Source organism: Gigantopelta aegis, chromosome 13 (genome assembly GCF_016097555.1).
Source record: "Gigantopelta aegis isolate Gae_Host chromosome 13, Gae_host_genome, whole genome shotgun sequence".
NCBI lineage: Eukaryota > Metazoa > Mollusca > Gastropoda > Neomphalida > Peltospiridae > Gigantopelta > Gigantopelta aegis.
In genome coordinates this window covers 15,795,890-15,811,919 of record NC_054711.1, presented here as the reverse complement: position 1 = coordinate 15,811,919, position 16,030 = coordinate 15,795,890, and the positions used below count along the sequence as shown (strand labels likewise).

At 36.1% G+C, this 16,030-nt stretch overlaps 1 protein-coding gene across 1 annotated transcript in view; it reads left to right on the top strand.

The window, feature by feature from the left end:
- The first annotated feature begins 18 nt into the window (after positions 1–18).
- LOC121387036 (dnaJ homolog subfamily C member 7-like) overlaps positions 19–16,030 on the top strand; it is a 36,338-nt gene continuing 20,326 nt past the window's right edge. The window contains exons 1-5 of the mRNA XM_041518042.1: positions 19–154; positions 8,599–8,696; positions 9,353–9,477; positions 10,033–10,146; positions 13,762–13,836. Of these exons, the coding sequence (XP_041373976.1) occupies positions 57–154; positions 8,599–8,696; positions 9,353–9,477; positions 10,033–10,146; positions 13,762–13,836 (510 nt within the window). The 5' untranslated portion in view covers positions 19–56. The remainder of the gene's footprint in view (positions 155–8,598; positions 8,697–9,352; positions 9,478–10,032; positions 10,147–13,761; positions 13,837–16,030) is intronic.

Sequence of the window (16,030 nt, the reverse complement as noted above, 5' to 3'; positions counted from 1 at the left end):
CACGCAATACCTCGCATTTTCCCGTTGTTGGCCATTACTGGACGGCAAACATCATCATGTCTGAAAATAATCAAAATATGACCGAAGTAGAGGAACAAAACATGGAAGACGATGAGGAATTTGAACAACCAGCCGAAGAATTAACACCAGAAGAGTTAGTTACAATTTCTTTTTTAAATATACAGTGGGCGAATAAGGAAGTCCTACTTTCGTATTTTGAGTTGCGTAGAAATTTCTAGAAATGGGGAATTCCGCGGGTATTTTCAACAAATGTAGTTAATTCCGTGATTACTTTGCTTGATTTTTATAACTTATAAGGAATGCATTATTAATCATACATATAATATTTCACTAGACATTAAGATGTTCAATTTAGGATATTCTAATATTTATATATGATATAGTCATGTGATCGATCTTGGGCTATAATTAAATCGTGACTTTAAAAATACTCCGGACAATAATCGCACATGGCACCTTGTCGCCGTTTGTCGGTCCATATTTTTACTTTGGTGCCAGACAGTACATTGATGCATGTCGTGCCATTTGCTGTGACCAGTTAAGCATTGATAATCCTTGGCCACAGTCATTTTCATAATGCCCGAAAATACTAATTATTACTTTCATTTTAACGTAACGACACATTACAGGCATCAAAATAAGTCGAGAACGGTCCTTCAGGTTACCATGATGTTACCATATGTAAGAAAAGTCAAAAACAGTGTTTCGTTCTCGACAAAAATTTCACCAAACGGTAGTTTAGTTTCTGAACGTAAACCAGGCAATGCATTCCGGGTTTCAGCGTTTCATTTTCTCGTAAGGAATTGCATTGATGTTTGCCTGCACTTGTGCCATTGCAATTGTAGTCATTCTGCATTTAAGCAGCGTCCAGGGACTGGCGTTGTGGTTAGCCATCGGTCTACAGGCTGGTAGGTACTGGGTTCGGATCCCAGTCGAGGTATGGGTTTTTTAATCCAGATACCGACTCCAAACTCTGAGTGAGTGCTCCGCAAGGCTCAATGGGTAGGTGTAAATCACTTGCACCGACCAGTGATCCATAACTGGTACAACAAAGGCCATGGTTTGTGCTATCCTGCCTGTGGGAAGCGCAAATAAAAGATCCCTTGCTGCCTGTTGTAAAAAAGTAGCCTATGTGGCGACAGCGGGTTTCCTCTCAAAATCTGTGTGGTCCTTAACCTTTAGACTACTGGATTAATTTTTAACAAAAACCACATTGAGTGGGTACAAGTTTATAATTTTTACTCCCATATATTCACTTAAATGTTTTATAAATACATGAAATAAAGTTCATATATGAATCAGTAAGTATTATTTTCGTGTCTTTTTTTTTGTAATTTTTATTATTTTAGATCGGCTAATGGTGATTAAAATTAGGCAAAAAATCATTTGTGGCCAGCTGTCCACTATTTATGTCCATTATTCCCGATAACAGTGGTTTTCTGACCAGAATTGTTTTTTAAACCCGAACTACGATTCATATTGCAATATTTGGTAATTTTCGTTGTTGGTAAAACAATCAAATTTATTATCAAATTAGCTATCACAATCAGCTATCGATCCCTGAAAATTACCGCGACGTGCCGCGAAAATACTTGCCGAAAACCACTTTTTGAACTAAAAATTTCAAGGTATTTTCAATTGAAAAACATCAAAACAAAAGCCACTATTTTGAAAAAAAATCTTTTTTTCTTTAATTATATTTCCGTTTCTGGTGAGTGTCATGTGCAAAACGGCGGGAAATATGAATTGGGGAATGCACTGTATACAGTGTACAGTATATCGACTGATGTGACGTCGGGCGAGATATCTCGCCTGCAGTACTCAGAAGGTTAACCATATGTCTGACGCCATATAAGCAGCGTCCACTAGATGAATTTACTTCGTGTTTCATTTTCTTGTGTGAGATTGCACCAATGTTCGTGCGCACTTGTGCAGTTGCAAAGTAATTTCAGCAATCTGTGTTTAATAAGATAAATTTACTTCCGGATTTTGTTTCTCATATCAATGTTTGCATGCACCAATACAATTTCAGAATGTCCGTGTTGATGCTGAAACTGATAACACTTCGGGCACAGATATCTGAATTGGCTACTGCATACTAGTAATCAATCAAGCTCAGATTTCTTACCTAGCAGTAGCAATCATCATTATGTAATGAACTAAGTAACACTGAGTGAGAAATAACAACACATGTTGTTATCAATTTAGTTTCTTCACTAACTCCATTATTAAATGTGAGTAACCATAATAGCCCTACCTATAAATGAATAATAAATTTACTAGTTGTACTAATCATCCTGTACACATTTAAGGGATTGAACAGTAATGCGAACGTGATCAAAAAATATAATTATGTTTCACTGTTGTATGATAAAATAAGAGAAAATAAAAAACAGAATTTTTTTTTTTGAAATCATCAATTTATTTATTCAGTTGTTCAATTATTAAAATGAGTCACTCACTTGTAAAGAATTACATGTAATACATTAAGAACAATGATAAGATAAAGAATGAATCATAGTTACATGTATACTACAATAATCATCTGGCACACATGTAAGCAGGACTAGCCCTGGGTTACAATTTATGTTTGCCAAAAAATTCGCCAATCTGCAAATTCTTTCGTCAATTTCAATATGTATTCGCCAAATATTTTTAGAATATTTTTTTCCCTCAAATTTTCTCATTACTTTTTTTCTTGCATTACAGTTTTATGGGTCTCTTGTATTATAGTCGAATAAACAGATGAAGTCAAAACCATTAAAAATAATATAAAACAGAGCTTGTTTTGAAATTTAATATCAAATGCATTTCATGTTCGTGCTCTACAAAGAGCCATCAATAATAAATAAATAATACACAAATTACATGATGAAGTTTGGTGTCAAATTCGAAATAAAATAAGACATCTATACATGAATAAACAATTGAAGTCAAAAGCATCAAGTTTATAATAAAATAAAACATCAATACATAGAGGCACTGATTTTCCGTTTCAGATTTTTCCGTTTCATAATGTTAAAATTCAGTTTTTTTCCGTTTCAGTATTAAACAAATTCTGTTTTTGTTTCACACGGACTTCGGACATTTTCGGTTTTCTTTATGATATGATTGAGAAAATAATTACAAACGATCACACTATAAACCACTTCCCTTATATAATTTATTTTGAACAAAGCCTGGCATACAATATGCAATTACTGCATTCCTTTGTGAGATCGGAAATATGGCAATGCCGCAAATGTTAAAAATTAATAAGCAAACATAACATAATATATCTTTCACTTGAGTAAATATCGGACAATTTTAGCTCACAATGTTCGGTTTTCCCCGTTAAATCGCCGGGAATAAGCGAAGAAATCACGACTGGTAAAACGTTTAAATACTCTACATCAAACATTTGGCGTAACATACAAAGGTACTAGTGTCGTAGCGTAGCACAGGCAGATGTCGGTGTCTATAGTTTCTAGTTCGAAAAATAAATTTTACTTAATCAAATGCGCTATTTAAAGTTAAATATAGTTTGGGAAAAAAATCGGGAATTCCGTTTCAGATAGGCATTTCCGCGATCGCAGAAAATCAGTACCTTTAAATACAGCACTAAAATAATGTATTAGATATATACATATAGCAGAATGTACAGATGAAGACAAAACCCACAATAAAATAAAATGCATACAGATGAGGTGAAATTCACAACACGTACATTAAATATTAATACGCAACTAAAACATCAACACATCATTATAAACTGATAGTGTATTACATACAGTGGATTGCTCAGATAAAGCCAAAACGATCAATGAAGAAAGAAAGAAATGTTTTATTTAACGACGCACTCAACACATTTTATTTACGGTTATATGGCATCAGACATATGGTTAAGGACCACACAGATTTTGAGAGGAAACCCGCTGTTGCCACTTCATGGGCTATTCTTCCGATTAGTAGCAAGGGATTTTTCATTTGCGCTTCCCACAGGCAGGATAGCACAAACCATGGCCTTTGTTGAACCAGTTATGGATCACTGGTCGGTGCAAGTGGTTTACACCTACCCATTGAGTCTTGCGGAGCACTCACTCAGGGTTTGAAGTCGGTATTTGGATTAAAAATCCCATGCCTCGACTGGGATCCGAACCCAGTACTTACCAGCCTGTAGACAGATGGCCTAACCATGACGCCATCGAGGCCGGTAAACGATCAATGAAGAACATGATGAAGTCTGCAACCAGTATAATAAAACACACCAATACATGAATAACATATTGCATACACAATGAAATTTGAAATGTCAAATTAAAAAATACATGAATAACATAGTGTAATAGTGGAATGCACAGATGAAGTCCTTACTATTGCCTAGGAACATCAGTATTTGAACAGAATCCTCCTTTGTTTCACCAAAGACCAGTGGCGAAATGCAGATTCGAAATCAGTGTCATCTTTTTTCAATGCAATTTTCATCAGGTTCTGCAAAACAGCAATGTTGAGACCGTTTCTCATTGCTGTTTTTATAAAAAAAAATTGCCTACTGAACCCACGTTCAGTCCGCTGTTGAAACTGCTGCGAGAAGTAATCTTTCAGCAGCTGCTGTACCAGGGGATATGATGACTTAGACTTAATGGACAGCTGTGCAACATCCCCTATAGACTGAAACATATTCCCTACCCTTTCCCAACTGAATCTTTAGATAAGCTAGAAAACTTAATATTTCCTGCTTACAGTCTGTCACCTCACCCACCCCACACATACCCAAGTAATTAAAAACTGTTTTTACAGTATCCTCTGCCACATCAGCACTACCTACCATTGGATCAAACAAGCAGGGGTAGAATTTTCTGCTATTCTGCAAATAGTAAATTTCGAAACGGAATAGTAAAATAATTCTTCCAATATTCCGTCATGAAAGTGAAAATAAAGCACGGAATACCAAAAATCGCCTGCGACTATTCCGCTTATGCTTTTTTCCAGCTACATTTTTCTGCAGAACAAATCCTCGCTCTACTAAGACCATTCTTATGCACTTAACGGTACAAAATAAATGTCTTTTTTATCAAGACTAATGTTTAAAGTGAGTTGTAATTCCAGCTAGTATGCAGTAATGCATAGACTGGTATATAAACAATTGTTCATTACGCAATGTTGTACAGGGCGAAAAAACTAGTGGTACATTAATAGTTGAAGTGATAGTACTTTTTAGATGGAATAGTATTTTTTGAAATTCACTATTCCTTTTGGGATAGTGGTAAAAAAAAAAAAAAAAAATCAACCCCTGACAAGTTGGTCAGAGCAGAGAGAACTGCAGCATCACCTTCGTTGGTAAATCTTTGGTTCAAGTTGGTGACAACATTGTTTTACAAAACTATCACAGGCGGTGACAGCCTCAACTCTCTGAGTGCTGTTGTCTCTGATGGTGTGACCCTGGAATTCACATGTCTGCAAACCAAACAGATCAGTCTGGGGCTCCGATGGAACTGTAGTAAGAAACTTAGCTAAATACGGACCTGATTTTTCATCTCGCATCTTTTCTATGACCACAACTGTTGATTCTAAAAGTGGGTTAATGTGAGTGAAGTCAATGTCAGTTCTCTGGTAGGCTTTGCACAGAATTGCCAGCTGATCGAAAACATCTGCCAAGAAGTGAGCCGTGTACAGGAACTTGTAACGTGTAATAGGTTTGTGCATCGCTAAAGCCTTACCTGGATTGTCCTCGAGAAACACACCTACCAGACCAGCATAGTTGTCAATAACTGACTTGACACCCCCGTCAAAACTCAGCCATCTTGTATGGAAGACCTGCTTCAGTCGTGTGCCTTTCATTTCCTCCACCACTGCCTGGACCTTTTCTAATCTCGCCATATTCTTCGGTGATTTGGAAAAGTACTTAAACATGCTGTATGTATCAAGTGTGTAACTACGTTTGAGACACCAACAGTAGGGCCTCCCATACTGGTACTGAGTAGTAGTCTTTGCACAAGGGCAGCTATTCATAAATAATAGTAAATGTGCTTTTGGAAATCAAGGTAACAGTCAAAAACCATGTGCATTGATCAGCGGTTAATTTGTTTGAATTGTTAACAATGGTAATTAACCGGGATTAATCACACATGTCTAGTGACATACTCGGTACATGCCGATGGTGTAATTAATTTTCTGTACACCTGGAAATTAAACTCTTGTGTATGTGATCAACGCCCTGTAGCAGTAAAAAAGAGAGAAAGAAAAAAGACAATAAAAGTACCTTTTGTGTGTTTATTGCTGTCAAAACACAGCCATATGATAATCATTTCCATACTAGACGTTTGTCTTGTTCACAAGAAATGTTTGTTTATTTCTTTAAGAGGGATAGCAAGATGTAAAATGCTAGTGTTACAGCACAAAAAAATAATCGTAATTTGACGACTGCATACAATTCAAATAATACTTAGTATACTCTAACGATAATTTAGCTAATAAAGATTAATTATGATAAAATATTAGGTGTCTTTCAAATAATTTCTTCAGCTACCCTCTGTGTAAAAATGCACTGAGCCTCGCGACCTAGGTTTTACATCTAGTCTTGGATACGAAAGCTTCAACTGTGACTAATAATAATTACAACACAGGTTAGCTAGTAACCCACTGTTTGTTACTAACAATGTAACTTGTCTTAAACATTTTATTTTATTTTTTTATTATTATTTCTGTTTACGACAATCACCTGATCACGTGGACATGCAATTGGCGCTAAATATATCGAAGCAATCCATAGAATCGGTTATAAATGTTGGAATAGAAGTCTTTCGCAAATATTTTCACCAAGCTGAAGATTCTTTCGCTAATAGTTTTTAATATTCGCAATTGGCGAATTTGGCAAACGACAGTGCGAGCCCTGTGACAGTCTATATCATTTCCAATTTCTCAGCTGAATGGTAAAATGCTTGCTTGATGCGCTGTTGGTTTAGGATTGATCCCTGTCAGTTGGTCCGTTGGGCTATTTCTCGTTCCAGCCAGTGCACCATGACTGGTGTATCAACGGCTGTGCTATGTGCTTTCCTGTCTGTGGGAAGGTGCATACAGTGTTCGAGATTAAAAAATTTGAACAGTATATACCAGTTGGATACTAACATTTCAAAATCTGGTATCCCACTTAAAGGAAATTCATAAATAACATCATAACAAACTTGGATGACACTTCTCGTTCCCATTTTATTGCTACGGTGCAATTGAAATCTCAGAATTTGTGAAATTCGCAATCAAACGGAATTGGCGAAAATATTCACTGCATCTATTTTTGAGTAATACTGACATAAATTAATATTTACCAGTAATCTATATGTGTTTCTGACATTACTAATGATAAACCTTCCAAGTATTAATTGATATTTTGTTACAAAATAATTGAGTGTCTATAAAATTAGGAAGTTTAATATAAATGCATGCCCGAGTTAAGTCTCGCCTGCTAATTTCATCTAAATACAATTAAATTCCATACACAAGGCCCACATCTCTCTCTCTCTTCATTTCAGCTATTTTGCATTCATCAGATATATTGTTAATGCTTTACTAAGCTAAATGGTGGATAACATTTTGAAATTCGGTATTTTGAAATTTGTTCGGTACAGTAAATCGGTATTGACATGATACCAGTACCAGACGGTTTATTGGTATACCTCCCGACTCGGTTCATCAGCAAATGTAAAAATATTTGATGTGGCCTCTTTGTTTTCAAGAATGTGTTTCCAAACTGAAGTGCCTGTTTTAATTTCTGTTTTAAAACATTTTTCAGTTTTGGTTTCAACATTTCTTTTGAATCCATTTGCTTGAATCCATTCTCTTGAAATTTCTTCTACTTGACATCCGTTCTTAGTAAATACTTCCTCAAAGTGATCAATCAGTACTTCTATTTCGTTATTTCCATAAGTTTTCAGATCATAAATACATTATGATTAATTTTCTGGATCAAAGGACTCAAGTGTAAAAGGGACATGTGAAGCTAACAGAATTTGAAACCTGTCATCAATATGCTTTATTATTAGATCAATGATGTCTTCTTTTGCTTTTTTGGCACCTCCAGTATCTGTGTTATCTGCATCATTTACCCTCGACCGTACCTGTTTGCAATGAATCTGCAGATTAATTCCTCTAAAGCTGCTTTCTTACTAGATCTCCCATCTTTTTTTTTTATAAAGTTGAAGCAATGATGACTCTGTCACTTGCACTATTCTATCAACAGGGTTTGAATTAGACTACAGTATTACAGCAATTGCCGTCATGCCCCCCCCCCCCCCCCCCCCTGCGTTTTCCGTAATAACCTTCCCGATTTCACCCCTACCAATGGCAATGTATTGTTGTGCCTTTCATCCCATCTTGGTCTCGATGTCCCTCAATAAGTCGTATCGTATCTGGTCTTGAATGATATTGGGAAAACTACCTTTATTTGTTTTTGTGTAAAATTCACTGTGAAAATAATTAAATGCAACAAAACTTATTGTGTACTTTGTATTTTTTGTTAAATGTAAAGTGTAATACATTTCTTTTCCTTAAGTCAGTGATTTTACAAGTTCATTTCATTTTTTTTTTTTTTTTTTTTTTTAGGCTATGTGTAAAAGCAGAACAATTCAAGGAGGAAGGAAATACTTTTTACAAAGCAAAGAATTACCAGCAGGCCCTCGTGTGTTACAACAATGCTATAAGTAAGTGCTAACATGTTAGAAATTTATTTTCTAAGTGTAAACAAAGAATAATAACAGGCTCTTGTCTGTTATAACAATGCTATAAGTTAGTGGAAGCATCTCATGAGAAATACATTTTACTATTGCAGTGTTTAAAAACTTGGGTTTAAGCTATTCTCTAAATCAATTTCTTTGTGGAATGTGGTGAATAAATTTCATAATTGTGATAAATTCTGTATCTTGTGTTGTGATAAATTCTGTATCTTGTGTTGTGATAAATTCTGTATCTTGTACTGGGATAAATTCTTTATCATGTTTTGTGATAAATTTCATATATTTTGTATTGTGATAAATCTAATTTTTTATGTTGCGATATATTATATATTTTATGTGATGGTAAACATATCCATGGTCATAAATGTCATATTTGTGTGTTGTGAAAAATCTCATATTTTATGCTGCGATAAATTTTATGTTTTGTATGGTCATAAATCTCATATTTTGTGATTTATAAATCTCGTATTTTGTATTGTCATAAATCTCATATTTTGCATGATCATAAATCTCATATTTTGCGTGGTGATAAATTTTATATTTTGTGTGGTTATAAATTTTGTATTTTGTATAGTAATAAATCTCATATTTAGTGTTGTGACTTTCCATGTTTGTGTTTTCAGATCTGTGTCCGACGTGTGCGGCGTATTACGGAAACCGCGCGGCCACGTACATCATGCTGAACAGATTCCGAGAGGCGTTGGAGGATGCACAGCAGTCTGTCAGACTTGACAGCGGCTTCGTCAAGGTGACAGTATCTGTCTCTTAAAGTGACAGACCCTCATAGACACTACAGCATATTTTTCACTATTAAATCTGGGGTTTTTTGATAATTAATATAAGACATTACTTACATTTTATTGTTTAGAATATCTATTTCCGTTCTTCCAAAGTATTTATCATTATCCTGGTGTTTGTAATGCCAGGGACGAGACGTAACTCAGTGGTAAAGCGCACGGTCGGTTTGGGATCGATCCCCTGTCGGTGGGCCCATTGGGCTATTTCTCATTCCAGCCAGTGAACCATGACTGGTATATCAAAGGCCGTGGTATGTACTACCATGTCTATTGGATGGTGCATATAAAAGAACCCATGCTGCTAATCGAAAAGAGTAGCCCATGAAGTGGCGACAGCGGGTTTCCTCTCTCTATATCTGTGTGGTCCTTAACCATATGTCTGACGCCATATAACCATAAATAAAATGTGTTGAGTGCGTCGTTAAATAAAACATTTCCTTCCTTATGTGCAGAATGTTTTAAAATACCTTAAAATGAATATCTGGGTTTTTTTGTTTGTTTTATAGGGTTATTTAAGAGAAGGTAAATGTCATCTGGCACTGGGAAACTCGATGGCTGCAATCCGGAGTTACGAACAAGCACTTGATTTAGAACCCAACAATTCGGTGGCAAAAAATGAAGTAAGCATGACTAACATAAATTGTTCGTCTTCACTTGGTTGGAAAAACAAATAAAAGTACTGTCAGTAGTAGTATATTCATAGAAGATTCGTCACAAGTGTTTAATGTGGAAAACATCAACCGAGTCTATGTCAGTCAGTATTTGTTGAGGCTCTTCTAGACGGAGTTGATATTTTAGAAAACACTAGTAGCGAATTCTGTTTATCCTATAACACTTCGAAAATAACATTTTCATTTGTTATTTAGTAAATTACACTACTAAAGTTGTCTCCATCGGTAATATGACATCACGATTAGCGCAAAGTTATTTTGACGTCACACACTTTTAACTAAATCTTATGAACACATTAAGCTCAGGTATACAAGTCTTGATGGCTTGTAAACAAATGACCCATTCACAGCAACACATTATTACCTTTAAATTTACATACCATTATTAATACACTAAATTATCACATGGGTTTATGACATGGATATCATGGATAAAACCAGGTACATTGTTGTCATATGCCACTAGTTATCAATATTTTAGGATATAGATTGTTATCACGTTGTGGTTATGTAGCCATGAGAGTTAAAAGTTTGTTTCGTTTAATGACACCACAGAGCACATTAACGTTCTGACTACTGCAGGCAAGATATCTCGCCCGACATCACGCCAGTCGACATACTGTAAACTATACTGTGCATTCCCCTATTCATATTTCCAGCCACACGACACTTAACCTCAAAGTGAATCAGAACAAATTGGGGTTCAAGCTGTTCATTTCTGAGATAACTGTTGGCGTCTATTACTACCCAAGTTCTGCACAAAATTAGAGTACTTTTTTTTTAATACAGGTACCCCATACATGTTTCAAGCACAAGGCTACTTGACAGTGCTACTAGATTAAATAAAATTGCATACATGTTTTACCCAGATGAGACTATTTTAGTTTTTACAACCAACACACTCACATTTATCACCAATCACAGGACTTGTGGTGTTCACTTCTCTATCAAATGTTGGGTGCGCCTTGAACTTTGACCCAGCTTGAAGTTATTTGGTTTAGTACTTCCCGTAGGCTATGATGTCACTGGTGTGTGGTGTAGTGATGTCATAACCTACAATGGTTTTAACATTTTGTAGTGCAAAGATTGCTTCAAAAATGCCTAGCCAGGATAATAAATGGTTATTGATGGTAAAATTAGCAATTTGAAGGATCTATTCTTGTGAGAGGGACAAGATTTAGCTCAGTTGATTGAGTGCTCCCTTGAAGTGCTTGTGTCACAGAATCGAACCACCTTAGTGGTTCCATTCAACTGATTGTGTTTTTTCTCGTTCCATCCAGTGCACCACAGCTGGACAAAGGCCATGGTATCTGCCTTCCTGTCTGTGGTAAAATGCATATAAAAGATCCCTTGCTGCATTAGGAAAAATGTAGCGGGTTTTCTCTGATGACTACGTGTCAGAATTACCAAATGTTTGACATCCAATAGCCGATGATTAATCAATCAATGTGCTCCAGTGGTGTTGTTAAACAAAAACAAACTTTACTATCCTCGTGAGCATGACCATGGGTGCCTAATCTTAATAGTTAAAATCTTTCAAACCAATTGTATAATCGAACATTGTTCGGTTAGTGCAAACCGATTATAGCTGATAATCAATGACATTCCAACCGATTCCCAACACTCTGTATATTTCAGGTGGAATAAAACCACTGAGGATATTGGTAAAATATTTCCTCTGCAGTATGTCCCACATTCGTTTTTCATGTTTAAAAGCTTTAGAAGAGTGATTAGCTCTTCTCTAGATTTAGTCACAAGAGTGGTATGGGTTTGATTTTCAAACTTGACAATATTGATTCCATAATTTTCATAGCCCAAATTCAGTTTGCAGTCGTGATCAGGCAGTCACTTCCTTTATCAATTACTAGGATCAATCCCCTTCAGTGGGCCGATTGAGCTATTTCTCGTTCCAGCCAGTGCTCCACAACTGGTGTAACAAGGCCTGTGGTATGTACTGTCCTGTCTGTGGGAAGGTGCATACAGTGTTCGAGATTAAAAAATGGTTCATATAAAAGATCCCTTGCTGCTAATTGAAAAGAGTAGCTCATGAAGTGACGACAGTGGGTTTACTCTCTCAATATTTGTGTGGTCCATAACCATATGTCTGACGCCATATAACCGTAAATAAAATGTGTTGAGTGTGTTGTTAAATAAAACGTTTCCTACCTTTATCAATTAGGAATGTGCAGTATTATTGATATGCCGGTATTTTATAATTCTAAGGTTATATAATATGTATTAGGATTCACGCTATCTATACACTTAAAGCGACACCACACAATATGAAGTAAAGTTTGTTTTAAAGACACCACTAGAGCACATTGATTTATTAATCATCGGCTATTGGATGTCAAACACTTTTGGTAATTTAAAAATATCCTCTTGGAGAGGAAACCTACTACATTTTCCCCATTAGTAGCAAGGGATCTTTTATAAGTACCATCCCAAAGACAGAACAGCACATACCACAGCCTTTGGTATACCAGTCGTGGTGCATTGGCCGGAACGAGAAATAGCCCACACAATACAAGTGTCATGTACTAGAGTAACCACGAGAATAACTAATTGACAAGACCAACATTACATTTTTATTAGTTGCCAGGGTTTCTGCCAGAGGGTGAAATGGGTATGGCACCATACCCAAATATTTTCGCAGATTTTTAGTTTTTTTTAAGTTAACGTTTTGACAAAATTAATTACTCTTTTATCATCACTGTATTATTTTCATAACCCTAAACTTAACCAATTTTCTTTGTGGTGGAGGTTCCCCCATACTGTCTGTTGACTGTGGTTTCATTCAATTCCACAGTGCCATACTCCCAGAAAATGTTCTGGCAGAAATACTGGTTACTATGCAGTCGATTATTCTTGTGGCTATTGTCGTACGAGGCACTCGTATCATGTGGCATCGTCGTTAGTAATTTCTATATTTCAAGTTTGTGGACTCCACTCTTTTTTTTCTTTTAACTGTTCATAAATGTTAAATAATCTGTAGTTCACTCATGTCACTCATATATTTCATGTTTTAAACAATAAACGTCAACATGTATCACATATTTTCTTCATATTGTTAGCAATCTTAAAATTGGTTGACTCTATTGTAAGTAATATATCACGCTTTCTGTCAGAAGGTAAAACGGGTATGGTGCCATACCCAAAAAAATTCCAGATTTTATTTTTGTAAGTTAACCTTTTGACAAAATTAATGACTCTTATCATTACTGTATGATTTTTCTTAACCCTAATTCTAAACTTAACCCATTTTCTTTTTGGCCTCCCCCATACCCCCTGTTTACTGTGGTTGCATTCAATTCCATAGCGTCATTCCTAAAAATTTCTTTCTGTTAGAAACACTGTATATTATGATACATATCGTGATACCTGACAACCATATCACAATACACATTGTTTAATAATGCCCAATCCCTATAATAAAGGAATATAATTTTAAAATATTTAGTCAGCATTAGGAAATTAAGAACCTTGTACTGTGTGATACTGTACCTTTAAATTATACTTGTGTGTTTCAGTGCCTTTAAAATGTACTTGTTTTGTTTGTTTCAGTTAAAGGCAGCTCAATGTATAAGTGATTACGAAGCAAAAGGTGAAGCCGTTTTCTCCAGCGGAGACTACAGAACAGTAAGCTGAATACTCAGTTTGTGTAATACGGTCACATTCTAGATGTGTTTATAGCTGAACGCTCAGTTTGTGTAATACGGTCACATTCTACATGTGTTTATAGCTGAATACTCAGTTCATGTAATACGGTCACATTCTAGATGTGTTTATAGCTGAACGCTCAGTTTGTGTAATACGGTCACATTCTAGATGTGTTTATAGCTGAATACTCAGTTTGTGTAATAAGGTCACATTCTAGATGTGTTTATAGCTGAATACTCAGTTTGTGTAATAAGGTCACATTCTAGATGTGTTTATAACTGAACGCTCAGTTTGTGTAATACGGTCACATTCTAGATGTGTTTATAGCTGAACGCTCAGTTTGTGTAATACGGTCACATTCTAGATGTGTTTATAGCTGAACGCTCAGTTTGTGTAATACGGTCACATTCTAGATGTGTTTATAGCTGAACAACGCTCAGTTTGTGTAATAAGGTCACATTCTAGATGTGTTTATAGCTGAACAACGCTCAGTTTGTGTAATAAGGTCACATTCTAGATGTGTTTATAGCTGAACGCTCAGTTCGTGTAATAAGGTCACATTCTAGATGTGTTTATAGCTGAACGCTCAGTTCGTGTAATAAGGTCACATTCTAGATGTGTTTATAGCTGAACGCTCAGTTCGTGTAATAAGGTCACATTCTAGGTGTGTTTATAGCTGAACGCTCAGTTCGTGTAATAAGGTCACATTCTAGGTGTGTTTATAGCTGAACGCTCAGTTCGTGTAATAAGGTCACATTCTAGGTGTGTTTATAGCTGAACGCTCAGTTTGTGTAATAAGGTCACATTCTAGGTGTGTTTATAGCTGAACGCTCAGTTTGTGTAATAAGGTCACATTCTAGGTGTGTTTATAGCTGAACGCTCAGTTTGTGTAATAAGGTCACATTCTAGGTGTGTTTATAGCTGAACGCTCAGTTTGTGTAATAAGGTCACATTCTAGGTGTGTTTATAGCTGAACGCTCAGTTTGTGTAATAAGGTCACATTCTAGGTGTGTTTATAGCTGAACGCCCAGTTTGTGTAATAAGGTCACATTCTAGGTGTGTTTATAGCTGAACGCTCAGTTTGTGTAATAAGGTCACATTCTAGGTGTGTTTATAGCTGAACGCTCAGTTTGTGTAATAAGGTCACATTCTAGGTGTGTTTATAGCTGAACGCTCAGTTTGTGTAATAAGGTCACATTCTAGGTGTGTTTATAGCTGAATGCTCAGTTCGTGTAATAAGGTCACATTCTAGGTGTGTTTATAGCTGAATGCTCAGTTGGTGTAATAATATAACATTCTAGATGTGTTTATAGCTGAATGCTCAGTTGGTGTAATAAGGTCACATTCTAGATGTGTTTATAGCTGAACGCTCAGTTGGTGTAATAAGGTCACATTCTAGATGTGTTTATAGCTGAACGCTCAGTTGGTGTAATAAGGTCACATTCTAGATGTGTTTATAGCTGAACGCTCAGTTCGTGTAATACGGTCACATTCTAGATGTGTTTATAGCTGAACGCTCAGTTCGTGTAATAAGGTCACATTCTAGATGTGTTTATAGCTGAACGCTCAGTTCGTGTAATAAGGTCACATTCTAGATGTGTTTATAGCTGAACGCTCAGTTCGTGTAATAAGGTCACATTCTAGATGTGTTTATAGCTGAACGCTCAGTTCGTGTAATACGGTCACATTCTAGATGTGTTTATAGCTGAACGCTCAGTTCGTGTAATACGGTCACATTCTAGATGTGTTTATAGCTGAACGCTCAGTTCGTGTAATAAGGTCACATTCTAGGTGTGTTTATAGCTGAACGCTCAGTTCGTGTAATGAACGGTCACATTCTAGGTGTGTTTATAGCTGAACGCTCAGTTCGTGTAATAAGGTCACATTCTAGGTGTGTTTATAGCTGAACGCTCAGTTCGTGTAATAAGGTCACATTCTAGGTGTGTTTATAGCTGAACGCTCAGTTCGTGTAATAAGGTCACATTCTAGGTGTGTTTATAGCTGAACGCTCAGTTCGTGTAATAAGGTCACATTCGTGTAATAAGGTCACATTCTATGTTTATAGGTGAACGCTCAGTGTAATACGGTCACATTTAGATGTGTTTATAGCTGAACGCTCAGTTCGTGTAATAAGGTCACATTCTAGGTGTGTTTATAGCTGAACGCTCAGTTT